We start from the raw sequence: 27,761 nt of genomic DNA on the forward strand, positions 1-27,761 counted from the left end.
TACTGTCAGCCACCCTGTGAACTGTGTGCACACTGCCCCACACTGAGCTCAGTGTGCTTTTAACTTGATCCTGCAATAAACACTTAGGTTACAATAAATTATTAACACATTTCTCTCATTTTACCAGAAATAGGGCAACAGTTAAAGCACCATAAAGTCACCTCTTGTGCAGTCTTTTCATCTTTAAATGTTAATTAAAACTCAATTAAAAATAAAGTTGGTATTTCAAAAAATCTCTATGTAAAAAGTTACCTAAAATGATAGACTAAATCCCCAAAATACTTCTAATGTAAGTGGCAGATTTTATAGAGGAGCATCTACATCTTTAATTTTATATTTAAGCCTTTTTTTCATATAAAAATATTAACCTTCATACAACTTACGAGGAGACCGTTATCACCTCCACTTTATACATGAAGAAAATGATGCCCAGACAGGTTAATTTCTTTCCCTCTTTAATTAGCCACGATTCATTTTGGAAAGATGTGTGGCACAGTTGCACCTTAAACACCAGCAAAGTGCATTCATTTTTTTTCATTTTATTTCATTCTCTTGTGCCAAATATCAAAACAAGGAACTGCATGAAGTCTCACGTACTTCTGCCCATCAACAGAGCACTGGAAGCACCCATAAACCGTCTCCCTTTTTAAGTTCCCCATCCCACAGAGTATGCAAGGTCCTTTCGGAATGTTGTGATTAAGTAAGTTAACACGGATGTGAGTCCCTTCTTTGAGTGAAATATCAGTCATGCTGAAACGTTTATCATAGTAGTCGGTAAAAAGGTCGTCTAAGTAAAGCTGTGAACGAGAAATGGCGTCCATCACTCTTCTATCTAAAGACAGAAACAGAGAAATGTGTCAGAAGTCAAATAAAAAAAAAATAACCAAGCTGCATTTATAACCATGTGAATCTAAGCCATCAGTCATGAAATAATTTGGCTTTTCAATTTAAATTCTTAACAGGATTACTAGTAGACAACCTCAAGTGTTGACCCCAGAAGAAAAGAATACATTTGAAATACTCTTCAATGGACATGGACATACTTCTTTCAAATAGTATATTTCTCAATCTGTAGAGCACGGCAAACGTTGCTGTTTCTTCCCTTTCAAATCCTCCTTTTGACACTGAAGTGACACAAAGGTCTATAAAAGAATTTAGAAGATGTTATAAGTTGAACTCATATTTTGTGGTTGATGTAGTTGTGGTTGATGTTTAAGTTAAATTTTATATATTTTCAGGAAAGGTAACATTCACATGGTACACAATTCAAAGAGCACAACAAGGCGGTATAGTGACAAATCTCTAGACTACCCTGACCCCAGCCTCAGTTTTCCACCCCAGAGGGAACCACATTAACTTTCTTGTGTATATTTCCAGAAATACTCCATATATTTTGCATGCATAAAGGAATATGTATGTATGTACATAAAATTCTTTAGGCTCAAAACATTATATATTATACACATTTCTTTCAAATACCTCTTAGAAATTATTCAATGTCAGGATATGTAGTGCTTCCTCATTCTTAGTATTCCTTTGTATGGATGCACCATTATGTAACTAGTTGCTGATAATAGATCTTGAAGTTATTTCCAATCTTTCATTATGAACTGAATATCCTTATCCCCATATCATTTCACACATGTAAGTATATCTATATGTTAAATTCCTAAAAGTGTAAGTAAAGCTAAAGTATATGCACATTTTAAATTTTGATGGATATCAGTTCTATCAGTTCAGACTCCTCCTAACAATATAATTGTAAAAAACCTACACCTGAAGGGTCCCAAAGAGAATTTAATTTGCATGTTTTGTTTTGCCTCTGGACTCCCTAGTCCCTCTTCCAATAGAACTGCAGAAACAAACATCAACAGGTCTAAAAATGTTTAGAAATTACCATGACCAGAGGGCTCACTTGCCTGGTCCTTTGGCCTACACCTAGACTTGAGCTGGCCTGCCTCCTAACCTTAAAGGTCTGTGAAGTGTAGAAATCTAAAGTGAGCTACACTGCCCTAGCCCAGTGGTCGGCAAACTGCGGCTCGTGAGCCGCAGTTTGCCGCTTTGTTGACTAATGAGTTTGCCGAACACTGACCTAGACTATCAATTCCAATAATTACAGGCTGTTGTTGTTCCTTGTGATTAAGCCCCTATCCCAGTGGTCGGCAAACTCATTAGTCAACAGAGTGGCAAACCATGGCTCGTGAGCTGCAGTTTGCCGACCACTGCCCTAGCCCATTTGGCTCAGTGGATAGAGCGTCAGCCTGCAGACTGAAGGGTCCCAGGTTCGATTCTGACCAAGGGCACATGCCTGGGTTGCAGGCTCGATCCCCAGTAGGGGCTGTGTAGAAGGCAGCCGATCAATGATTCTCTCTCATCATTGATGTTTCTATCTCTCTCTCTCTCCTTCCTCTCTTAAATCAATAAAGAAATATATATTTTAAAAAATAAAAATAAATAAAGTAAGCTGCACTGAGGTATTACATAAGGTGACAATTTTAGGGGCAGTATTTGTACTTTCAAAGTTATTTTTAGGGAGAGTTGAGGCAGGGCGGATCTCTAATAGATAAAAATTAAAGAAAAGTTGTCTTTGCATATACTAGTTTGGGTGCCCTGACATCTTCAGACATCTTACTGTCTACTTACTCCTCTATTTGCCATAATAAAAAACTATCTATTAGAATGCCATGTATTATCTCCCCATAAGTCAAGGAATACTTTTGTCAGTGGATTCCATTTTAGCTCTTATCTGTAATTGTAAGTGGGGTGGTGGGAGTCTATAGCCTTTACCAAGAACCAGAAAAGAGGTACTGGGTAAGTAGGGAGTAGAGAGCATTTCCTAGCTACTTCATCCAAGCATAAGCTTGACAGTGCTGCCCAGAGGTGTGGCTAAGTGGTTGAGCATTGACCTATGAACCAGGAAGTCATGGTTCGATTCCTGGTCAGGGCACATGCCGCATTGGGTTGCAGGCTTGATCCCTAATGGGGAGCATGCAGGAGGCAGTCAATCAAAGATTCTCTCTCATCATTGATGTTTCTGACGCTCTCTCCTCCCTTCCTCTCTGAAATCAATATAAATAAATTTTAGAAAAAAGATTGACAGTACTGAGAGCATCACTATTCTATAATTAAAGAGACAAAGCGAGATAATTAAATTCTTAAAAATATAATCCATTCAGTATTTCATACAAATCACTCACTCACCAAAGACACCATCCAAGTAAATGAAGAGTTCGAAAACACTGAAAGCTATGGTTGTGTGTGCTGGGAAAACAATAGCTTTGTCCCTTCCCCTGGGATTCTGTTCATCCATAAAATGAAACTATATTAAAAAAATAAATAACATTATTAAGGAGCATAACGAACGTGTAAGGATAACTTTTTGGTGGAACATAACATTTCCTTCAATCCTATCAAAAGGAAATAAGCAAACAAAACACTACTCCAAGTAAAGAATTATCCTACTGGAAGAAAACTTTATAGCAGAGTTCCAAATGGTCCAATGGGATCTCGATCTATATTAGGAAATAGCACTCACCACTCTCTCATTTACTTTGGTATTGGAGCCAATGATTAGTGCTACCACAATAGTTAAGCTCTCTGGCATAGAAGCCTTTTTCTTTCAACTGCAAACCAACTGTGCTTAAGTGCTAGAGCTTTTTTTAAGCCTACCCTGTCTACTGTTCCAAAGCCCCCAGAGCTTTGAGCAGCTTTCCAAAGCAATCACCAAAATTAAGTTCACGCCCAAATGATCCAATGTTAAACAATTGAGAGCAGCTAAATATAGGCTTTATTTTCAAAGACTTGAAAAGGTTATCATTGAACCCTGTCTTTCTAACATTTAGAAATCAAATCATTATTATGTGAATGACAAGGACAAATATAATAATTGAAATAATAAACACAATTACTTTTAAGACTTTTAAAAAGATTTAACATTGAAGTGTTTAGTCACTGACAATATTATTTTAGAAAAATTAATCCTATCTAATAAAGAGGGAATATGCTAATTAACCATCACTCAGTCACAAAGATGGCTGCACCCACAGCTGAGGCCAAGTTCCCATAAGGAGCCTTAACAAGCAATCAGCAGGGACCTGAGGCTACGCCCTCCCCTGCCGTGGGGCTTGACAGGGGACCTCAGGCCATGCCCCCCACCCTGGCATTGGCTGAGGGACCTCAGGCTGCGCCTCCTGCCTTGACACCAGGGCAGGGGACCTCAGGCCATGCCCCTGCCCCGGCACCAGGCCGGGGGACCTCAGGTCGAGACCCCCACCAGGTGGGGCTTGACAGGGGACTTCAGGCCACACCCCTCACCCGGGCACCAGGCTGGGGGACCTCAGGCCGCACCCCTCACCCCAGTACCGGGCCAGGGGACCTGAGGCTGTGCCCCCCTGCCTGGCGGGCTTGACAGGGGACCTCAGGCCATGCTCCCCACACAGCAGGGCTTGACGGGAGGACCTCAAGGTGCACCCCCAGTGCTGGGTCGGGGGAACTCAGGCTGTGCCCCCTGCCCAGAGGGGCTTGACAGGGGATCTCAGGCCATGTCCCCCACCCAGAGGGGCTTGACAGGGGATCTCAGGCCATGTCCCCCACCTGGCAGGGCTTGACGGGGGACCTCAAGGCATGCCCCCCACCCCATCTGGGAGACTTCAGGCCACGCCCCCCATTCTGACGCCAGGCCAGGGGACCTGAGGCTACGCCCCCTGCCCAGCGGGGCTTGACAAGGGTGGGACTGGCCAGGTCTGCATCTAGCCCAGCCGTGGGCAAACTACAGCCCGCAGGCCGGATCCAGCCCGTTCGGCTGTTCTATCTGGCCCGCGGAGCCGAAAGAGCAGAGGGTTCTCTTGCTCTCCCCTCCGCTCCTTTATTTTGAATTTATATTAGTTCACACAAACACTCCATCCATGCTTTTGTTCCGGCCCTCCAGTCCAGTTTAAGAACCCATTGTGGCCCTCGAGTCAAAAAGTTTGCCCACCGCTGATTCTAGCCCAATTGGTGGTGGTGGGGGGGGGTGGCTGCCGGGTCTGGGTCTCACGCGATTTTGAGGAGCATGTGGGTGGGCAGGGACTTGACTCTGGGTCCCCCTTTTAATGTGCACAAATTTCGTGCACCAGGCCACTAGTTTATTATAAAAATAGAAATTCAACTTTTAAAATTTAAGTATAAACTATATCACTTGAAAATAATATCAAAGAATTCAATAAAATTATCTAATTTTTACTCTTAAAACAGTATTTAAATAGCAATAGGAGGACTCCAGTATGCATATTATTTCAGGAGGACTAGTATTCTGTTTTCATTATATTATACATGTTTACAATCCAAATTTTCTTGGATTTTTTTTCACATTCTAATACAAAACCATTACTGTCCGAAATCCTACATATCATTGCAGTTCTTTAATCTCAACATTTGACAAAATACACAAGTTCCATTGGAATTTGAGTACTTTTTTAAAAATTCCCATTGCAGCTTTCTAATAAAAGAAGCTTAATGAGTGTGGCTTTACCCGCATAGATTCCCCACGAATTCCAGCGTGCACAGACAGTGAGCACTGCCGTGTGGTTCGAATGCTTTCCATGACAACACACAATACTGCCTTTCTGCTGCTCCTTGACTGACGTATCAAGCTGTGGTCAAAATTAATTTTTCTAAAATAAACAAGAGAGACAGTCACAAGAATCTATGGCATCTGATTACATATCATCCAATACATTTTTTGCTATCATGTATTACTCATTCACAGTCTACCTTAACTAAAAGTAAATCAAGGCAGGCTTAATACAAATCAGAAAGGATGCTCAAAAGAAATTGAATAATCTGCCTCTCCTTTCTATTTTCTTAAAACATGCTTATTATAGGAGTCTATTACAGAGACTCTCAGCATATTTGTTGCAAGCAGATTCCTGTATTCTTTTAATCTAGTAATTTAGCAAATGTATTCATATCCAAAGCAATTTTGTGGAACAATTAAAAATTCTCTTTAAACCAAATGATTTTGGATATCTCCTATCAAAAGTTTGGGTATATTACTAATTTGTATTATTTCAAACAAATACATTACATTACTAAAACAAACCTGAATGTTTTAATAATTTATAATGAAGTTTATATAATTAAAAAAATTTAATGAGAACACTGCAGTATAGTAATTATTATACTGACCGTGAACTAATTTCCTTGAGTAATGTTGAAACTTCCACTTCATGTTTAGTTACTACACCAAATGAAGCTTTTACTGCAACAGAATCTGATCCAGTAACATTAATCCCAACATCATTCACAATATGGTTGCCTCGCCTTCCATAGAGTGAAACATCTGATTCATCTTCATAATTCAGTAACTGATAAGATGAAATACCTTTTTTAAAAAAGGAAGTTAATATTTTTCAAATGTCACTAATTATTCTAATGTAGATTACATATGGTAACACATTAATTTACTATTTAAGACTTCATTAACCACCTATTAAGAAAGGCAAAGTTTCAAACCAAGATTAAAAATAGTCATCCAATTAATTAGAAAACAAGAAGAAATAAATAGCTAGAGTGCTTAAAATGAACTCAAATTGGACAGAATTTCTTATGCATCAAGATCCACTGGATAGTTGAAAGAAAAAACAGATGTTTCTAAGAAATAATTTGTCTCAATGTCCATTTATTTTCTAAACAAGTCTGTAATATATTTCAGTTTGCCAACTGTAATAAGTAAATCATAAAAAATAAATACAAATTATTTTCATCTCATTTGACCATGTGAGATAGGTAAGACTAAATAATACCTCCATTTCATAGATGAAGAAATATATTACTATGCCATTTTCTAAGCTAATTTGATTAAAACAATTTATAAAATAATTGAAATAAAATTATACAATAATCTTATAAAATAGGTTTCAAAGTTATTCAATCAATAAGAGATTTGATACTATTACAAACTGTTAATCATAATAATATTACTACTGCCATAGTAATAAAAGTCGCTTTTATCAATGAAAATATGTAAATATTATGAACATAAGCAGTAAAAATGACCTATGTTTAGATTACCAACAATGTAGCTGAATAAGCGGTGACTCCCAAACAGACATTTAAACTTACCAGCTGAAATTTCTCTGTCTCCTAGAAGAATATCTTTCAGTGTAAAGGGTGTCGAGGTAAATTTGTATCTAGGAAACAGAAAGCATCGCTTCTTTTTTACCACCAGACTTAGAGGTTGGTATTTGTCAGCTTCACTGAGGCTTGGAACAGGAACTAATCTCCCTCCATCTCCAACTTGCTTGACAAAGCTCTTGGTAGCAGCAGCAAACATATTAATATAGTATCAAAATATCCATCAACTGCAACCCTGAGATAACAAATCCATATTTGCAAAGAAAATCAGGAACAAATCTAAACCTTACTTGATTTTAAATATAATTATATATTTTAAAAATACAAAGCATGGTTCCACCAAGTAGTTTACAGTGTACAGTTCACAACACTGCCTCCCTTGGTGTGCTCAGGTGATGAATTATAGATCAACAGTGTAAAGTGATATACTAAAAGTAAGTCTAATTTGGAATTGCAGTCTATAGCACTAAAATATACACAGAAAACTAATAATTTCAAAATGCTAGCAATGTCCTGAATGAGGGTCAAGGTTAATTGTAGTTTGCCGGAAATGCAATTGCGCACTAACATTAGCCTGGACACCAGCTACCCTGTACCTAGTCCAAAGGGAATTCCTTCACAAGTCCATCATGCCAACTCTGGCAACAGAAAAGTACTGGTTTGAATCCTTATGGTACACAGTTTGTTTCAGCATTTCATTCATTTTCCTTGTTATAACAAGTGATTAATATAAAGAGTCACAGATTATAAGGAAACAAACGTATGCAGATCCTTATAAAATACTGAATGAAAACCACATTACATATAAATAACTGTATAAACATGTGGGTTTCTTACTCTGAAGCTGGCACATGGATATCTCTTTGAAAGGGGATCCTACTGTCTTTATTTTCATTTTGTTTCATCATTATTATTCCAGTAACTCAGCCTTTAAAGAGAGCTACATAAGGATTTGGCTTGTTTTTAAAGGAATTTTGTGGCTAAAATACACTTTAGAAACAAATCTGAGTGCTGAAATATTGTATTGCCATAGTTAGGTGGATAGTAATCGATACAAGACATATATAGAGGCAGTAGGGAGAGGAAGAATAGGTTAATTCAAGCCTCAAATAATATAAATCAATTTTATTAGATTCTGGACAGTTTTTAAACATTTCCTTTCAAATATCCAGGGCTCACGTGCAAACCCTCCAAAGAACAGTTTTTAATAATGTCCCCTCGTGCGAATAGTATTGTGCAAAGAATCTTCCAAAACCACCAAGAAACCACAGGGAGTCATTTCTGCAAGTGGCTAGCAAATCCCTAGAGAAGCGATTGGGCATCTCATGTCGCTGTCTGACCCCTACCAAAGGTGGTGCATCCCAGGCAAACGCCATTACAACCAACACCACAGGTGTGCAGGAACGATATTTAATTAGAATCTGGTTCACAGAAAAGCCTTCGTTTACACCTAACAGGCCTTGCTGGGATCCGCAGGCCCAGCATTTATCTCAGGACAAAAGCCTGTAAGACAATGAAGCCCCACGGAGCAGGAGAGAAGGAGGGGTCTCTGGACGCCCCCGCGAGCTCCTAATGGCAGGGCTCCAGGGAAGAGCCCACCGCAGCCCTCAGGGGCTGATGCACCTCGAGTCTCAAGCTTCGGGCCAGGCCCAGGGATGCTCTCTATAAATTTTGCCTTTGGAATTTTGAAATCTTTGGCTTAAAGTGACGCAGTCCTCATCCACCCCGCCAGAAAAAAAAAAACAAAATAAGGCTGAGCTTTAGGCCCACAGACTGTGAGACTTGCCAATCCCACAAGCCTCTCCCGGCAGGAAACGGCCTCCTTTTAAGGACACAGAACTGAGGCCTCCACAGGCCGGGACACAGGGTGCCGAGAAGTCCGAGGCCCCAAGGTGGGTACGCGAGGAAGCAGAGCCAGGGCTGGGAGACGGGGCGGGGCCTGTAACCAGAGGGGCGGGGCCAGGCGCCGAAGAGCCGGTGGGCGGGGCGGAGCTTGGCGGTGGGCCGGGACCCAGGACAGCAAGGAGGCGTGGCCGGGAACCTGGACCCACGCTGCCGCACCGAGGCCCCGCCTCCGGCCCCGCCCGTCCTCCTCGCTAGAGGGACGCAGGAGGGGAGCCGAGGGGGTGGGGGGTCGGAGGAGGGAAGCAGAGGAGTGGGTGAGAAGGAGGCGGCGGCGGCGCTGGAGCGTTCCACTCGGGGACCGGCCGACCCGGGCAGTGAGGACGTCGATCCGCACCGCTCTTCTTGCCGCCGAGCCCTCCCTTCTCGCCATGTCCCAGAGCAGGCATCGCGCCGCGGCCCCGCCGCTGGAGCGCGAGGACAGCGGGACCTTCAGGTCAGCGCGCGGGCGGTCGGGGCCGCGCATAGCAGGGCCGAGAGTGGTGGGCGGGAGAGGCGGGGCCGGGGGAACCTGGCTCCCCAGCGGCATTGTGGGTAGAGCCCCCCCTTCCCGACGCTCTCGCCCCCACGGCTGCAGGCGGACCCGCTGGCCCTCGGACCCGCCCTCGGTGGCCCGCGAGCCGGGGTCTTCGGCTGGGCCCCGCCCCTTCTGCGTCCTCTGAGGTCGGGGTCGGGTAGGCGAAGAGGGTTCGCGGCCTCCCGGGGAATGAGATTTGTGAGCCTAGTCCTGAGAGGTTGCGAATCCGCTCTACCCTCATTCAAATCATCTTCCTAATAATGTCCCTCACTCTGCCCGCCCCTGCCCTGCGCCCGCCGCAGTGGGGCAGGCAGATGGTGCGCCTTGCCAGCGCCGGCCCCTGGGAGCTTTGGTGCTTCGCGAGTCACCGTTGGTGGCAGTGAGAACCAGCCTCTATAAAGCTTCTGCTTCCCTCCCTGCTTTGGCATGCAAAGCACACCTCTTTCTATTTTTTTTTGTTTTGTTTTTGCAGTTTGGGGAAGATGATTACAGCTAAGCCAGGGAAAACACCGATTCAGGTATTGCACGAATACGGCATGAAGACCAAGAACATCCCGGTTTATGAATGTGAAAGATCCGATATGCAAATACACGTGCCCACTTTCACCTTCAGAGTAACCGTTGGTGACATAACCTGCACAGGTCTGTATGCACAGTTAACCCCCGACGACCCTGCGGGTTGACAGTCAAGACTTGATACTGTTTATCAGTTGGGCAAGTGCCCTTTTTACTGGAGATAGCTGTGAGGAGCAGGCTCTTGAAATGAGACCTCTCATCTCAGGCCATTGGGATTTTCCAACTTCATCTGATTCTCTCCCTAATTTTCTCTTCCCCAGATACCAAGAGAAGCTCAGAAACATCCTAGGATCCTCCTAGGGTTCTTCCAAGAATTAGGGAGAAGCAGGAAAGGTTCTTGGAGCAGCCATAGCTGGATCAGTAGGTGCTATCAAGTTTTAAAGTTTCATAGATTATAGCTGATTCCATGACCCCAGAATTTTCTGAACCTCTCCCCTTTCTGGTGTGGACTCACTTGCCACTTTGGGCTCATTGTACAACACTCGATTCTGTATCCAGGCAAAATGAGGAAGGCAAATGGCTTGAATGCTCTATATTGATTGCATAGCAGCTTCTAGTTCCTGACACTGTACAGGGATTTTAATAAGCTGTTATCTCCTTTTTTTATACGTGAGGAAATAGGTTCAAGGATATTAGAAATAACATGCCCAAGGTTACATAGCAGTAAAGTTTCAGAGTTTAAACTCACCTTATTGTGGTCTGTGAGTTTGAGCAAATTATAACTGAAGCTGCCCATTTGTAAATGTAGACATTCTATTTCTTATGTATCTATTTAATGGCAAACAAAAAATATTGAATAGTAAATTTAATTTGGAAGAATGTCAAGGAAAAATTTTAGCAGGAAGGCTGACATCCTACCATTCTATAATCTAAAGGCATCATTTATTTGTGTCCCTGAAAATCTTGAGAGTCTGATATTTTCATTAAAGCCACTTTAAAACAATTTTGAAGTTTTTTGTGGGACTTTTTTTTTTCTATGTGAGGCAGGTGGATTGGAGGTGCCAGTTTTAATAGGCTTCATGTGAACTATAGAATCAACAATGCATTATTGCTTTAGCTGCTTTATTTTTAAATATTCAATGAAAATTCAAGAAAAAGTAGCCTTTTCCCCCTCAATGTGTTATAGACCAGTGATTAATAACCTATAGCAACAATTCTGCCTAGACCCCCTACTCCAGGGGTCCTCAAACTTTTTAAACAGGGGGCCAGTTCACTGTCCCTCAGACTGTTGGATGGCCGGACTATAGTTAAAAAAAAAAAAACTATGAACAAATTCATATGTGCATTGTGGGCCCGGGACGAGTCGGCTGCTAAGCAGGACAGGCAATGGCACCCCGCGGGCCGGATAAATGTCCTCGGCGGGCCGCATGTGGCCCGCGGGCCGTAGTTTGAGGACCCCTGCTACTCTATCTTCCTATACAAGCTTATCTGCCTTCACGGCTTCAAATACTATCTACAGGCTGATAATTCTGAAACCTCTATCTTCAGCCCAGGCCCAGTTACAGAACAGTGTATCAGCCTGTGTTTGCTAGACATCTTTACTTGGAGGACCCAAAGACACCTCAGTCTCTCATTGCCTCAGACTGAATCCATCTTCTCTCTCAAATCCATTCCTCTGCTTTCTCTAGCTCAGTAAATGGACCACCATCATCCATTGGCTCATAATAGAAATTTGTGTCTGGTCTCCTTGATTTCTTTCTCTCTTGTCCAGGCTGTCACCAAATCTTCCTAAATATCTCTTGAATCTGTCCACTGCTCTCTTCTTCCCATTGCTACTGTTTTGGCCACTGTCATCTCCCCCTTGGATTATGGCTACAGTCTTATAACTGTGCTTTCAGCTTCTAGTCTTGTGATGTCCATTCTCTACATGACAACCAGAGTTCTTTCTGACATTCAAGTGTGTTCATCCAGTGCCCAGCCGGTGTGACTTAGTGATTGAGCATTAATCCATGAACCAGGAAGTCATGGTTTGATTCCTGGCCAGGGCTTGATCCCCAGTGGAGGACATTCAGGAGGCAGCCAATCAACGATTCTCTCTCATCATTCATGTTTCTATCTCTCCCTCTCCCTTCCTCTCTGAAATCAATAAAAATAGATATATCTTTATTTTATTTTTTTATTTTTAGATTTTAAAACAAAATAATATATATATATATATATATATATATATATATATATATATATATATATATATTATATATATTATTGATTTTTTACAGAGAGGAAGAGATAGGGATAGAGAGTTAGAAACATCGATGAGAGAGAAACATCGATCAGCCGCCTCCTGCACACCTCCTATTGGGGATGTGCCCGCAACCAAGGTACATGCCCTTGACCGGAATCGAACCTGGGACCTTTCAGTCCGCAGGCCGATGCTCTATCCACTGAGCCAAACTGGTTAGGGCAAAATAAAAATATATTTAAAAAACAAATCCATCCAGTAGTTTCCCCATTACCCTCTGGATGAATATATATTTGTTGATATGATTTAGAACCTTGCTGCTAAAACTGTGATCATCAGCAGCATTGCTATCACCTGGGCACTTGATGGAAATGCAGAATATCAGGACCCATGCCAGACTTACTAGATCAGAGTATGTTTTTTTTTAACAAAATTCCCAGGCACTTCCAGTGCACATTAGAGTTTGAGAAGCACAAGTTTAGGAGGCCGTTCTCTGACCCCTCCTCCTATTCCTACAACTCTGTAGCCTTTTATCTCAAAGTTTCTTCCTTCAAGCTCTTACTGTATCCAACTACCCGGGGCTCTTGAGAACACCGCGCTCTTTATCTTTGAGCCTTTGCCGGTGCTCTTTTCTCTGCCTAGATTGTTCTCAACCCCTAGCTCTCTACATGTTACTGGCTTTTACTAATCTTTCAAGTCTTCATTGAGTTATCTCTTCCTTTCTCTGTGAAACCTTTCTGAATCCTTCCTAAGTGTAGGGAGCTGCTCCTTGTGTGTGCTCCCTTGCAGCCTGCACTTACGTCTGCCATCACATGTACCATTCCATATTTCAAATGCTTTTTACAGGAGAAATTCTGCAGTAGGGTTTGTACTCTTTAAAGGTAGGGACTCTGTTCAGTTCTCTATTGTATCACTAATACCTACATTGGTGGATAAATGAGTACAGTGTGTGTGTCTTCCAAAATTTATTCCACGTCTCCCTTCTTTCTTCCACACCAGAGGAATGGATGTGAGCATTCTAATACCACTTTCGAAGGGTTCTCAACACCTAGTTTGAACACAGAGGAAAAAGATTGAATTTACCATTTACCAGATGTGATTACTTACTACAGTTAGGCATCCGTGTCACTGATCAGTCAGGACTATCCTCTCAGGCCCCCTTCGCTACCCCTAAGGGATACAGATTGTAAGGAAGACACATAACATAAGCTTTCACCTTCTTCCCCATATCATTCTTCCCACACTGAACCCAATATATAGCCATGACTGCTTATCGGATCAAGGGGTTAATCCAGTATAGGACAGGCCATTAGAATAAAATTGTGCACATTTTTCTGTGAGTGGCTCCCTTAAAGGAGACACTCGTTACAGAAGAATTTCTCTTGTTACAGAAGAATTTCTCTCTGTGAATAGGGGAAGAGTAAAATACTAATTTCCATTTCTTCAAAAGGTGTAATATGGGCTACTTTATTACCACTTAATGGAGAGATAATATAGATTTTTTTATACAGGTATACATAGAATTAAATACATAGAACTTTTGCTCTAGCTGGTTTTGCTCAGTGGATAGATCGTCGGCCTACTGACTGAAAGGTCCCGGGTTTGATTCTGGTCAAGGGCACATGCCTGGGATGCGGCCTTGATCCCCAGTAAGGGGCGTGCAGGAGGAAGCTGATCGATGATTTTCTTTCTCATCATTGATGTTTCTATCTCTCCCTCTCCCTTCCTCTCTGATATACACACACACCCACACGTATAGAACTTTTAAAATCTTGGGTTTTTAAAATGTATTTCATGTGGTGAATATTTTATTATAGCATATTTATAGTATATGTTTTTATAACTATATAAAGCCTGACTTTATTTTGCATTATGAAATCATCTATGCAGACCTCACATTTTCACAGCATATACTTTTGTTGTTGTTGTTAACCTTAATTCAGGTGAAGGTACAAGTAAGAAGCTGGCGAAACATAGAGCTGCAGAGGCTGCCATAAACATTTTGAAAGCCAATGCAAGTATTTGGTGAGCTAAATTTCTTTGTATTCTGCAGCTCAAAAATATCATGGCTGAGGAGGTAAGATTAAAAGTTTGAACATGCTTGGAAAAAGCAACAGAGTGAACAGTGTTTAGTATCTAGCTCTATAATATTATTTCCTTGTGAAAATCCATCATCCTTTAAAGACAATTTATCCTTAAGAAATTAAATCCAGCAATTAACAATTAAATGAAGGCCCTCTTGAGCTAGGCTTCTATTTGTTTGTTTTCCGGATGGGGTGCAACAGTCAAAAACCAGAGTTTTTCTGACCAATGTCTTACTGTATTAAGACTATTTCTACACTGAGGAAAGTAAGGTGTGAGGTGGGAAAAGATCAGCTGAAAGCACTCAGGAATTCTATTTGGAAGGAGACAAAAAGATTTCCTTTTGTTATAGAATGTATGCCAAATACAAAAGGATGTTAAATGGGATGTTAATTCTTGACATATCTTTCCAAAATAAATTTGTAATCACATTAGGTACTTTTGGAAAGAGTGTTGGTCCTGGAGATCTCATGTTTCTTAAAGTGGTGTCCTTGGTTTCTAATGGGCACAGCCTGGAATATGGTGTGCCTTCAGTGGCTTCTCTTTGCATGCACTCAGATATATTTGGAGTACAGTTTGCATATCTGTTCATAGCTGATAGCATAGGCCCATGGGGTTTTTGCTTCCCAGCCATAGCAAAACTGTTGACTTAGGGATGGATCTGGGCTCTCATGCAGTGCTGCTCCCTCTTTCTAAATCATTCTAACCATTTGGATAGTTTAGCCAGTGTAAACCTTGGATTTTATAAAATGATGCTTGACTCTATAATTGATTTATGCTACCTTTTTAGACATGCCAAATGGAATGGCAGGTACTGGATCTCCCCCTTGCTTGTGATGGCCATGCTATTTCTGTGCAGCCCAAGATCAACCCAAGTGTTAAGTGTATTTGTGGAAATGAGTGTACGCTGTGTCCTTCCTGCACATGAGCACTTCACTTTATCAGTAAAAAAGGCTCATGCACTTTACAGGATGGGGCAAAAGTAGGTTTACAGTTGTTCATATGGAAAATAATACAACAATTAGTAAATAATACAAGAATAAACTGTTATGTGTACTTACAACTATAAACCTACTTTTGCCCCTCTCTGTATATTTTGTGCTTCTTGGCAGATAAAATGAGAATTACTAAGCTATAATGAGGCCTAAAGTGGCCTGATTTAATACAGACTTTCTCACTTCTTCATCACAATTATTTGGGTAGCTTAGACATGCAGCATTGTAAGTGAATATTCATATCTCATCAGCCTCTGTAAAGCCTGAAATTCTGGTAAAAAAGAAACTTGAGGAAGTGGCAATAACTAAGTCCCATTTGTCATGGAAGAAATGACTCTTCAGTTGCCTCAATGGTAGTAACCTTGGAACGTAGCTTATTCACCGTCAGGCACCCATCACCCAAGTAGTTAGTATTTCAAATTACTTAGAAGAGATTGTTTTCTTTTTTCCTAATAACAATCATCAGATGCTGAAACCAGATTCATGCAGGCCATCTAGGATGCATGTAAATCTTAGGGTTATCCTAGCATAGAGCAGATGATATATCAAACAGATTTTTCTTCTATAATTATCTGAATGAAAAAACTGCATTTATGATTTACATTATTCACAGGTTAAATTTCCTAACTAATTATTAGTCTTCCCTTTTTGTGTAGTTGTAACAATAGTATGCTTTACTTAAATACATTTTATTGAGCACCAATTATATGCAAAGTACTACGAGGCTTATGAAAGTAAGTAATAGATGGGCCCTACCATCAAGGTGTTTACAGTCTGAACAGAGGCGAGAGGTGGTGAGGGATGGACAAATTACATGTATTTGTAAGAGTGTATAACTTATGGTAAAATAGTTTGCTTAAGAAAGGGTCAAACCAAATGTTATAATGGCTCAAAGGAGGGAGAAAGTAAGTTCCATTGGGGTAAAAGGGTAGGCTTTTTACAGGACATGGCATTTGAGATATACCTTGGGTGATGGATAGATTAGATTCTCGTAAAAGAGGTGGGAGATAAGGGCATTCTGTGTAGAAGGAACAGCAAAAGCAAAGGCATAGAGGGTTAAAGAGAAAATGCTTGTCATGTATTTGATAACTTGGAAATCATTTGGTTTTGTAACACTTTAAAAAAATGTTTAGCTTTGCAGTTCCTGACCCCTTAATGCCTGACCCTTCCAAGCAACCAAAGAACCAGCTTAATCCTATTGGTTCATTACAGGTAAGTTGCACAGTTTTTCCATATTTAACATTTTGTCTCCTGAAGAAAGGTGTCATAAATTGATACAATCAAGGGCTAAGACAAGGAATTGGTATTTTAAAGATAAGATGGTGTAATATTTTGTTTTCCAAGTTATGATCATTAGATATTACAGTGCTAACTTGCAATTATTTTCCTGTTTATTTTTTTAATTTTCCTCCATATACAGTATCTGCCTTAGGTTTATGGAATTCTCATTTGAGATCAATAGAACCTCTACATATGTTTTATACTTTAACAATGTTTCTTGCCACTTTTTTGACAAACCTCTTTCTACTTTTGTTGAGACAGAAGACTAAATTTAAAGAACTCAAATCAGGTAGCCTAATATAAGAACAGGGAAGAAGTCTTCATTTGCTTATTCAACCAAATATATATTCAGCTTTGAACTTCTGCATACAGAATATCCTTCTTGCAGATTATCTGTGTGCTCTGTTGGACAGCTCCCCTCCCCATTATCCAACCAGTCCTTTGGTCTCTTTCCTGCTCCATGAGTTATTCTGTAGTTTTCTCCCTCTTTTCCCAACCTCATTCAAGTCTGTTTGCTATCTCTGCTCCTCTTTTGCTCTTGATCAGTTACAGTGGTTAGCCAGCTGTGGGTAGGGGAGTCTGTAGCTCAGGTGAAAGGCTTTAGGAACTGTTGGCAGTGAAACCTATGGATATCCTCTGAGGTTTCTACTCAGTTTGTTTTCCTACTTGAACTCTTAGATATCATCTCACTGTGGCTTAATGGCAGAATGCCATTCATAAGCAGGAAACTGCTTCAGTTTTGGTATTGTGGGCTTACAAGAGTATTCCCTAATTTTTCTATTGCAGAATATCATTATTCCTTTAAATATGTAAATAGAAATGACATCAAAATCATGAAAGAATGTTATTTATGTGATTGAGCCCTTGCATAGTAAAAACTACTACTAAAGCCTCATCTCAATTATCTAGGAATTGGCTATTCATCACGGCTGGAGACTTCCTGAATATACTCTTTCCCAGGAGGGAGGACCCGCTCATAAGAGAGAATATACCACAATCTGCAAGCTAGAGTCATTTATGGAAACTGGTACTTATTTCTTTTTACCCTCATACAATTGAAGACATTTGAAGTATTTTCAGATGATGAATGACCATAGAAATTTCTGTTGTGACAACTTCTCAAATTTTTTTTTTGAGAAAAAATTGATACACTCCTGTTCTACTGTCTCTAACTTTCTGAGGATAAATTTAAGTAAATATTTGGTTTAAGAATACTTATACTTCTTAATTTGATATTTTTAAAAATCAAGAGTTATTAATGGAAAGATAAATAACTAATCGACTCATTATACAATCCTCATTGATATATTAAATACTTAAGAAATTTCATTTGGTGTTTCAGCAGCTATTCTAGAAGATATGACTCGAAAACATCTTGTTTGCATTTGAAAACAAGATAATTAATAAGAGGTTAGATGACAAAATATTGCAGTGATAGCAACTTTTATGTTGTAAAGGCCATAAACTATGAGGGAAAAAAGTTACTTAATAAAGTACTATTGAGGATTCCTATTTAACTTCTCTAACATGTTTCTATTATTTTTAAAGTGGTTTGAAAGGGAATTTTGCCTTGGCTATGTATTAGTTTCAACATACAAGCTACTTTTTGTCCTCAAGAGGTAGCATGGGCCCCAGTTGGTTTGGCTCAGTGGATGGAGTGTTGGCCTGCGGACTGAAGGGTCCCGGTTTCGATTCTAGTCAAGGGCACATGCCCAGGTTGCAGGCTCGGTCCCCAGTAGGGGATGTGTAGGAGGCAGCCGATCAATGATTCTCTCTCATCATTGATGTTTCTATCTCTCTCCCTTCCTCTATGAAAAAAATAAAAATATATTTTAAAACAATAATAATAAATAAAAAAATAAAATGAGACCGTCTTTTTAAAAAGAAAAAAGAGGTAGTGTGGGCCAGGGCAGAAAGCACTGAGCAAGAAGCAGGAACCTCAGCTTCTGTTCTTGATGCAGTCTTTGGTTTGCAGGATAGGCAGCTTAATCTCTCTGGGCCTTAGTTTTTAAATCTAATGGAAGCATGGAAGGAGATGAAATATATGGTGTCTTTTAACTTCAGTATCTCCTTTCTTATTCATGTTAGAGAAATTCCACATAATTGTCAGTTTATAGAAAATTGTAAGCAGGAAGTAAACAATGAGAAACAAGTAGTAATTCAAATATACCTTGATAAATTTGAATATTTGATCAGAATTCATTAAAACTAGACATAGATAAATATAACTGTTAATGAAAAACAGAAAGTGTAACTACTAAAGGTAAACTTTTAAAAGAAATGCCTTAAAAAATGTACGAATTAATAGCTATGTGAATCACAGCAAGCAAAGATATCAGATCAGTAAAAAATAGACTAGTATATAAAAACCATGAGGTTGTTCTCTGATTAAATGCAATATACGTTTGATCATTCTCTGTGGACACATTTCTTTTCTAAACCTACCATTTCTTTTTAATTATTTAGGAAAGGGGGCATCAAAAAAACAAGCCAAGAGAAATGCTGCTGAGAAATTTCTTGCCAAATTCAGTAACATTTCTCCAGAGAACCACATTTCTTTAGTGAGTAATGATCATACAGCTATGATATTAATGTGATTAAGCATCTCTTTTTTTTTAATCTATTGTTGACAGTATTACAGATGTTTCCCATTCTCCCCTCTCTTCCCCGCCCCCACGCCACATCTCTTGCTGTAGGAAACTTGCCTAGATTGCTTGTTGTATTGATACTTCATAGTTGCAGTTTTTGAAAATCTCTTCATTGTTTAGTTACACACTACCCCAATTTAATCTGCTTGCTATATATGAGCCAGGGTCATAGGGGTGACCAGGTCAGAGTGCTTGGGAGACATAGACAAATTGAGAATACTATGAGGATCTAAAGATAATAGGCCCATAGTGCTATTTTTGCCTTCAAATTGACAGTGCATTCCCATCCCTTTCTTTATTCATTCATTTATCCACTCAGGAAACATTTAGTGAGCTCATACTCTGTCCAAGCTTTGTGCTGGGTACTGGCATACAGTGATAAGACAGTCTCTGCTCCTAAGGCGTTTATAGCAGACTGAAAGAGGGAAAAGAGCCCTGCAGACTGGTCCCTACAGAGGCTGCTGTAGGAACGTAGGAGAAGCCATACAGCTAAGACTGGGGGTTTAGGGAAGGCTTCTTGGAGGAAGTAATATCTACATCAAGACCTGTAGGATGAGAGTAGGGGGAAAGAACTCCAGAGAGAAGAAAGAGCAGGAGTGAAACATCATATGCAGTGTAGGATCCCTAAGTAATTTCGTATGGCTAGAGCAGAGAGTTGGAGGGAGTCTCAGACCGTGAGGCCATTAGGGAGACGAACTTTATCCTAAGGGGAGCACAAAGTCATTAAAGAATTTTAATCTGGATTCACAGGATCTAATTTATCCAGTAGGAGAAAAATCACTCAGCTGTGTTATGAAGAGTTAATGAGTATTAGAGACCTGTGAGAATGCTGTTACAGAAATCAGATGACAAATGTTGGTGGCCTAAGTTAAGGGAGTAGCGGTAGAAATGGTAGGTTTAAAAATTATTTAGAAAACTGAAGTGAAGGGGGCATGGTCATTGATTGGATATGGGAAGTAAGGAAAAGTGAGGAGATAAACATTTTTAGTTTGGCAGCTGAGTAGATAGTGGTACCATTCATTCATATGGGGAACAATGAAAAGGAGTAAGATTTGAGGAGGAACAGATAATGAGCTAAATGTAGGATATATTGAGTTTTAAAGACAACCAAGTAGAAGAAATACAAACAGTTATCTTTAAAAAAAAAGTTCATTCGTGCATGTTAAACAATATACTAATTTCATATTTTAGATCGACAAAATCTACAAAGTTTGATAACACCTGGTGTTGGTGAGGATATGAGAAGGCAAGCACACTTTAAGACTTTGATGGGAGTATAAAGTGGTTCAAAATCAATTTGGAAGTATTTACCAAAATTAAAAGCATGCATGTTTTTTGACTCATCAATTCTACTAAAAATTAATCTGCACAGAAAGTCATTTAAGTGCAAAGGGGTTTTATTGTAACATTGTTATTAAAAGCAAGAAACCAGAAGCAACCTAAAACTCTTAGTTGGAGGCTGGTAATAAATATAGTACATATATGTGCAAAGATGAGAAGAATGAGTAAGATGTAGAAGAGGAAGCTATCATTTCTGTTTAAAAAGATTACTTGAATGTGCATAGAACATTTATGGAAGGATACTGAAGAAAAGTTTAATAGCAAGTACCTATGGGGAGTGGAACAGAAATCTTTGGGGAAGGGGAGGTAAGGAAAAAGGACCACTGTTCATTAGATGTTTGTTTTAATTGCAGGGTTTTTTTTAACCATGTGAATTAATTATGATTAAAAAACAATTTTGTTTAAAGTTTCAATCAAGGAATGTAAAATTCTATTTAGTAAATTGTACAAATTACTCAATTCTATATCAGGGCCATTCCTATGATCTTTTGAAAATTTCTTAACCTATGTCTGGGCTCATTAATAAATAAGACTAAGGATAGGTTGCCCTACTTACTTCGAAGAGTAGTTGTAGTGGGTTTTTAAAATGACATAAGAAAGAAAAATAATTTGAGAAACATAAACTAACTTGGAATGTAAAACATTCTGAATACAGGTGAAAAAGGAAGAATAAGAGGGAGAAAAAAGGAAAAGGAGAAAGAAAACAAAAACATAAGCTCAGTTGGGTTCTGTGATATAAGTCTGAGAACTCTTTGACGGCCTGCTATTCATTTAAATAACTTGTTCTTCTCAAACCCAACATACTTTTCACATTTTCTACAGTTTCTTTGTGTTCTGCTTTACAGCTTTTGGTTACAGTGATTGGTATTTAATACAAAAAAATCATAAAGATACGAAAATTGCTTTATATTTTAATTTGTAGATTGCTCTGCTAGTCAGATGCAATTATTTGCAAATTTGTTTATTGTACTCTTAAATATCTTATGTCTTAATGTGACTATCAGAAAGTTAGACTGAGAGACATTTGTGCTATACAAAAGTATTTTTAAATACTTCCAGTATTAAAAAAAAAGAAAAAAGAAAAATTAATACTTCCAGTATATTATTGCACATGCTTCTTTTTTCTTAACATCATGGTATTTGTTAAATGTGTGTACTTGTTAGTGTTGTCTTGTTTAAATTAGAAAGTTAACCAAATTGTGTCCATTTAAACATGCTTTGTAAACTATTAAGTGTGAGTGCCTTCTAAATTAATTATAGTTGGAAACCAGTCCCAGTTCCGAGTCTTAACCTTCATCTCTGTTTTTCAGACAAACGTAGTAGGACATTCCTTAGGATGCACTTGGCATTCCTTGAGGAATTCTCCCGGTGAAAAGATCAACCTGCTGAAAAGAAGCCTCCTCAGTATTCCCAATACGAATTACATCCAGCTGCTCAGTGAAATCGCCAAGGAACAGGGTTTTAATATAACATATTTGGATATAGGTATGTGGGGTTTGTTTGCTTATCCCAAAACATATTTCTTTAAAAAATATGTTTGAGAAACAAAAACTTCTATTATAATTAATTTCATTGATTAGGGATTCTAAATCTCTATATTACCACAGCAGTAAAATATATAAATGATATGTTCCATTCTCATAAATAATATTCAAAATAGCCAACATCTCTACAGTTATAATAATAAAAACAATAATAGCTAAGATTTATAGAATTTTATTTACTATGTGCCAGGCACTGTTCTACAGACATTACATAATAACTAACTGAATCCTCAAACTAACCCTATGAAGTAGGTTCTGTATGCATATGAAGAAAGTAAGGCACAGGAGAAACCAAGATGGCAGCATAGGTAAGCACCTAAATTGCTGCCTTGCACAACAATTTCAAAACTACAACTAAAAGACAAAATGGACATCATCCAGAACCACAGGAAGGCTGGCTGAGTGGAAATTCTACAACTAGAAGGAAAGAGAAAAGCACACTGAGACTCACAGGAGCTGCAGAAGGCAGAGGTACGGAGGCGCGCACACGAAGAGGCCTGGCAACTGAGTACACAGCTGGCTTTCTCAATCGGGAGGGAGACAAAAGTTCCTGACTGCTCTGAACTCCAGTTCCGGGCGAGACTCTGGGGACCCAGACTCATTTGGGGAGAAACTGGACTGTCTGGCATCAGGCGAAACTCGAGGGCGGCTTTCTCTCAGAGGTGCTTGCAGCGATTACTGCGGGACACTGAGACCCAGGGGCCTCATAGGGCAGGGCTGATGGGAAGCCATTGATGTTTGCTCCGCCCTGAGACTTCGTCCCATCCAAGCTGAGCTCAGAGGCTTTTGCATATGAATGGCCTGGTCCTTTGAATTCTGAACTTACCTAACAAACTGCAGCTGAGTCAGTGAGACCCAGAACATCCAAAAGAAGCACCAAGGCCCCACAGCAGCTTGCACTGCTTCACAGCTGGGCCTCATCTGGGCATCTCCAAAACCCAAACAAAGAAGAGGAATCTGCAGATCTCTCTGTAGTTCCTGCTGGGTGGCCTCAGGCAGAGGCTAAATTAGCACCTCCTTAGAGATCCAAGAGCCATTGTACCCAAGGGTCAGAGTGGGACCATCCAGATTACAACTCCTCAGCCATAAGGGACACACTCAGGGGGCAGACTCAGTGAGCACTAAAGCCACACTGAAGCAAGTCTTATCTCATAAGAGTGTCTCCAGCACAGAAGTTCTCCCAGTGTAGACTCAGCTGATCCTCACAGCCAATTGGCCTGGAGGTCAAGTCCTCCCAGTGATACCAATAACAATCAAGGCTTAACTACAATAAGACTGTGCACACAGCCCACAAAGGGGTGCACCAAGAGTGTCCACCTCAGGTAACTGGGGAGGCTGAGCAACTGGGCCCTATAGGACACCTAGCACACAAAGCCACTCTATCAACTCAGGGAAGCAGCCAAAATGCAGAGACAAAGAAACAGGTCACAAATGAAAGAAACGGAGGAAAGCAAATGACTGGATATAGAGTTCAAAACCACAGTTTTAAGGTTTTTCAAGAATTTTCTAGAAAAGGCTGATAAATTTAGCGAGACCCTCAAGGATATGAAAAAGGACCAACTAGAAATTAAGCATACACTGACTGAAATAAAAAATAATACACAGAGATCCAACAGCAGACTAGAGGATCACAAGAATCAAGTCAAAGATTTGAAATACAAAGAAGCAAAAAACACACAACCGGAAAAGCAAAAAGAATCCAAAAATATGAAGATAGTGTAAGGAGCCTCTGGGACAACTTCAAGCGTACCAATATCAGAATTATGGGGGTGCCAGAAGAAGAGAGAGAGCAATATACTGAAAACCTATTTGAAGAAATAATGACCAAAAACTTCCCCCACCTGTTGAAAGAAATAGACTTACAAGTCCAGGAAGTGCACAGAACCCCAAACAAAAAGAATCCAAAGAGGACCACACCAAGACACATCATAATTAAAATGCCAAGAGCAAAAGACAAAGAGAGAATATTAAAAGCAGCAAGAGAAAAACAGTTAGTTACCTACAAGGGAGCACCCATACGACTGTCAGCTGATTTCTCAACAGAAACTATGCAGGCCAGATGGGAGTAGCAAGAAATATTCAAAGTGATGAATAGCAAGAACCTACAACCAAGATTACTCTACCCAGCAAAGCTATCATTCAGAATTGAAGGTCAGATAAAGAGCTTCACAGACAAGAAAAAGCTAAAGGAGTTCATCACCACCAAACCAGTATTATATGAAATGCTGAAGGGTATTCTTTAAGAAGAGGAAGAAGAAGAAAAAGGTAAAGATAAAAATTATGAACAACAAATACATATCTATCAACAAGTGAATCTAAAAATCAAGTGAATAAAAAATCTGATGAACAGAATAAACTGGTGAATATAATAGAATCAAGGGCATAGAAAGGGAGTTGACTGACAATTCTCGGGGGGAAGGGTGTGGGAGGTGCGGGAAGAGACTCAACAAAAATCTTACACTTATGGATGAGGACAGTGGCGGGGGGGAGGGGTAAGGGCAGAGGGTGGGTGGAGGGGAGCTATGGGGGGAAAAAGGAACAATTGTAATAATCTGAACAATAAAGATTTATTTAAAAAAAAAAAGTAAGGCACAGAAAAGTTGAGAAACTTGTCCAAGATCACATAGCTAGTCAGTGGTAGAGCCAGGTTAGGGGAAGAGTAACTGCAGATACACTGTCTATTTATCTTACCCTGATGGGAAGATTGACAGATAAAAAGACACCACATTTCTAGAACAAGGAGTGAGTTTGTGGGTTCTGTAATGACCAATGGACATGTCTCACATCGATGTTTCTGTTTCTCTTTCTCTCCCTTCCTCCCTCCCTAAAATAAAAAATGTTTTTAAAAGAATATCAAAGATGATAAGTGGAGTAGTCTACCGTGGATGCTTACAGAGAGAAACAATGATAAAAACTATTGCTTAGACAAAGGATCTACTTTATATACACTTATTAAACATCACATTTGAATATGTCATTAACAGAACTCACAAACTCACTCCTTGTTCTAGAAATGTGGTGTCTTTGCAGAACCCACGCCAGACCTCTCTCCACACTTGATCACTGTATGCCAGTTCTGGGAGGCAGATGGGGGCAGGTCGATTTATAGCTTTATCCCATTCCAGCTATCATTTTCTCTAGCCCTTAATCATCTAGATAGACAAATGCAGAATGACTGGAAAGTAAGTCAGTTTGGATTTTCTTTTAATTCAGTTTATAAAGCTGGCTACCGTGTACATGTGTTTATTGTCTTGATTTTACATCAGTATAATATGTGAAGAACTTTATACCTTTATTCCAGTTTCAGTGAGTGGGGACCTAGCTTTCAGAGGTACTAGCACTGGGAAAGTAGGGTGTTTAGGGATTGAAAGAACTTCTGATTTCCTCTGTTTCTTTAGGATCAAATGTCCTGGGAATTTAGGACAGACAGATGGTCAGAAAAGGTGGCTGATGGGGCAGGCAAGTTGAGAGCAGCTGCTTAATGGGTGTGGTGTTTCCTCGTGGGATGAAGAAATGATGAAAATGTTTTATAACTAGATAGAGGTGGTGGTTGCACAACATGGTGAATGTACTAAACACCACTGAATAGTTCACTTTAAAAATGATTAATTTTATGTTGTGTGAATTTTACTTCACTTAAAAAAAATAAAAGAACCTAGATGCTAGTGGCATTAAATAATCCCACTGTATCTGGATATTTCCCTCTATGTTGACGAACTGAAATAACATTTAATCATGACCTCTTTACACAAATTATGACTCATGTATACTACTTCTTCCCTGATCTTATTATCTTCAGTAAGAGTGATTCGTCATTGATGAGAAGAACATTTGTTTCCTGGATTAGGTATTATTTTAAAACACCCTAACTCTTATACTAGATGAAACTAGACTCTGGGCACAGATTTGTAACCAAAGAACATTAAGGCACAAAGGAGGCCTTGCCCTGAACCATGTGTTTCCTAGATCAGTGTCCACTGAAAATAACCCGAGCTTCATAATGAAAAACACAGCTTCCCCAGGCTTCTGTCCAATGTTTTCCTCCCTTTTTAAAAAGTTGCTATGGTTCAGTAATTTGTAAACACTGTTCAAATAGCCACATTAGAATTGTCTCGGGAGCTTTTATGTTTGTTTGTTTTTTAAATGCAAGAATCTGGCATTTTTAACCATAACCCTGCATTTCTGACTGAGCAGGCTAGAGTAAGGCCTGGACACCTGCATTCCTAAGTTCCATCTGATGATCATAATGCACATCTGTGTTTGAGAATTGCTGTAGCTGAGCAGTTGTGTTTTGTTTTTTGTTTGTACAAGAATAACAAAGATGCCCTGGCCCATGTGGCTCGGTTGGATGGGAAGGTCTCTGGTTCGATTCTCGGTCAGGGCACATACTTAGGTTTCAGGTTCAGTCCCCAGTTGGGGCACATGCGGAAGGCAACCAATGGATGTGTCTCACATCGATCTTTCTCTTTCTCTTTCTCTCCCTTCCTCCCTCTCTAAAATAAATTTAAAAAAAAAAAAAAAAAAAAAAAAGAGTAACAAAGATAAGTAGAGTAGTCTACCATGGATGCTTACAGAGAAAAACAATGATAAAAACTATTGCTTAGACAAAGGATCTACTTTATATGCACTTATTAACTATCACGTTTGAATATGTTATTATTACAGAAGAACTGAGTGCCAACGGACAGTATCAGTGCCTCGCGGAACTGTCCACCAGTCCTATCACAGTCTGCCACGGCTCTGGGATCTCCTGCAGCAATGCACAGAGTGATGCCGCCCACAATGCTTTGCAGTACTTAAAGATAATAGCAGAAAGAAAGTAAACATGGAACAACCTAGGAAACCCTGCAGCAGCACATAAAATGTCCCTCTCACCCCTTCCCAAGTAACACGTTTACTGTAATGTTTGAGTTTGTGTGTTGTTTCTAAATCTCTTTCATAGATTCCATCAACACTACAGATTTCATTATCTCCTAGTTGTTACTAAACTCTTTTTAATGGCTTCAACTTTGTATTGGTATATTGTATTTATAAACTTTGTACCACAGGCAGAGTGTAGCACCCATTTGGCAATGCCATATACATAGGAGGAAGAAACTGCATGTGTATTGATGATGACGAAGATGATGAAATAAAACTGCTAACAGTCTTACTGGTGCTTAACCTCACTTTGTGCAAGGCTTTCAAAGGGAATTCGCAGGTGGCCCCTTAGACTTAGAGGGTTGAGGATGCACTAACAGGCTTTTATTGAATGTGACTGTTAAACGTCAGGGGACACGATGGTCCGCTGTGTATTTGGATCCAGGTGATAAAGAGCCGTTGTTTTAATGGGTTCTACTCATTTTATGAAAGTGTTACTGACTTGACTGTGCCTCCCTTCTCAGCCATTCTTGTGAGTAACATTGTAATGTGGATGTTCTGTTATGTTCTTATTTATGGTTTACTTCTGAAAGTCAAAGGTTAAAAAAACCTATGGCCTAGCCAGTGGTTGGCAAACTCATTAGTCAACAGAGCGACAAACCACAGCGGCTCGCGAGCCGCAGTTTGTCAACCACTGGCCTACGCAAAAATTTACAAATG

General features: G+C 39.8%; 2 protein-coding genes across 5 annotated transcripts; one reads left to right on the forward strand and one right to left on the reverse strand.

Annotated features, from left to right (window-relative positions):
* Positions 1-449: 449 nt before the first annotated feature.
* On the reverse strand, positions 450-7,312 carry PJVK (pejvakin; the record flags this gene model as incomplete). Its single annotated transcript, XM_080668888.1, has 6 exons — positions 450-832; positions 1,044-1,142; positions 3,202-3,319; positions 5,510-5,651; positions 6,166-6,361; positions 7,102-7,312. 6 exons carry the CDS (start codon positions 7,310-7,312, stop codon positions 540-542), a joined length of 1,059 nt encoding a protein of 352 aa, XP_080525014.1. The 3' UTR covers positions 450-539.
* A 1,768-nt stretch (positions 7,313-9,080) lies between these two features.
* On the forward strand, positions 9,081-27,330 carry PRKRA (protein activator of interferon induced protein kinase EIF2AK2). 4 transcript variants are annotated; one of them, XM_080668890.1, is made up of 9 exons: positions 9,081-9,451; positions 10,005-10,050; positions 10,369-10,468; positions 14,234-14,315; positions 16,501-16,579; positions 17,558-17,675; positions 19,115-19,209; positions 21,948-22,122; positions 26,847-27,330. In XM_080668890.1, the coding sequence occupies exons 1-9, from the start codon at positions 9,387-9,389 to the stop codon at positions 27,002-27,004; spliced, it is 918 nt and encodes a 305-aa protein (XP_080525016.1). In that variant the 5' UTR covers positions 9,081-9,386; the 3' UTR covers positions 27,005-27,330. The 4 variants fall into 4 exon arrangements, with proteins under 4 accessions (XP_080525016.1, XP_080525017.1, XP_080525018.1 ...); XM_080668891.1 differs by having other exon boundaries at positions 9,102-9,451; positions 10,005-10,174; XM_080668892.1 differs by lacking the exon at positions 10,369-10,468 and having other exon boundaries at positions 9,135-9,451.
* The last annotated feature ends 431 nt before the right edge of the window (positions 27,331-27,761 follow it).

Source organism: Plecotus auritus (assembly GCF_963455305.1).
Source record: "Plecotus auritus genome assembly, chromosome: 5".
Lineage (NCBI taxonomy): Eukaryota > Metazoa > Chordata > Mammalia > Chiroptera > Vespertilionidae > Plecotus > Plecotus auritus.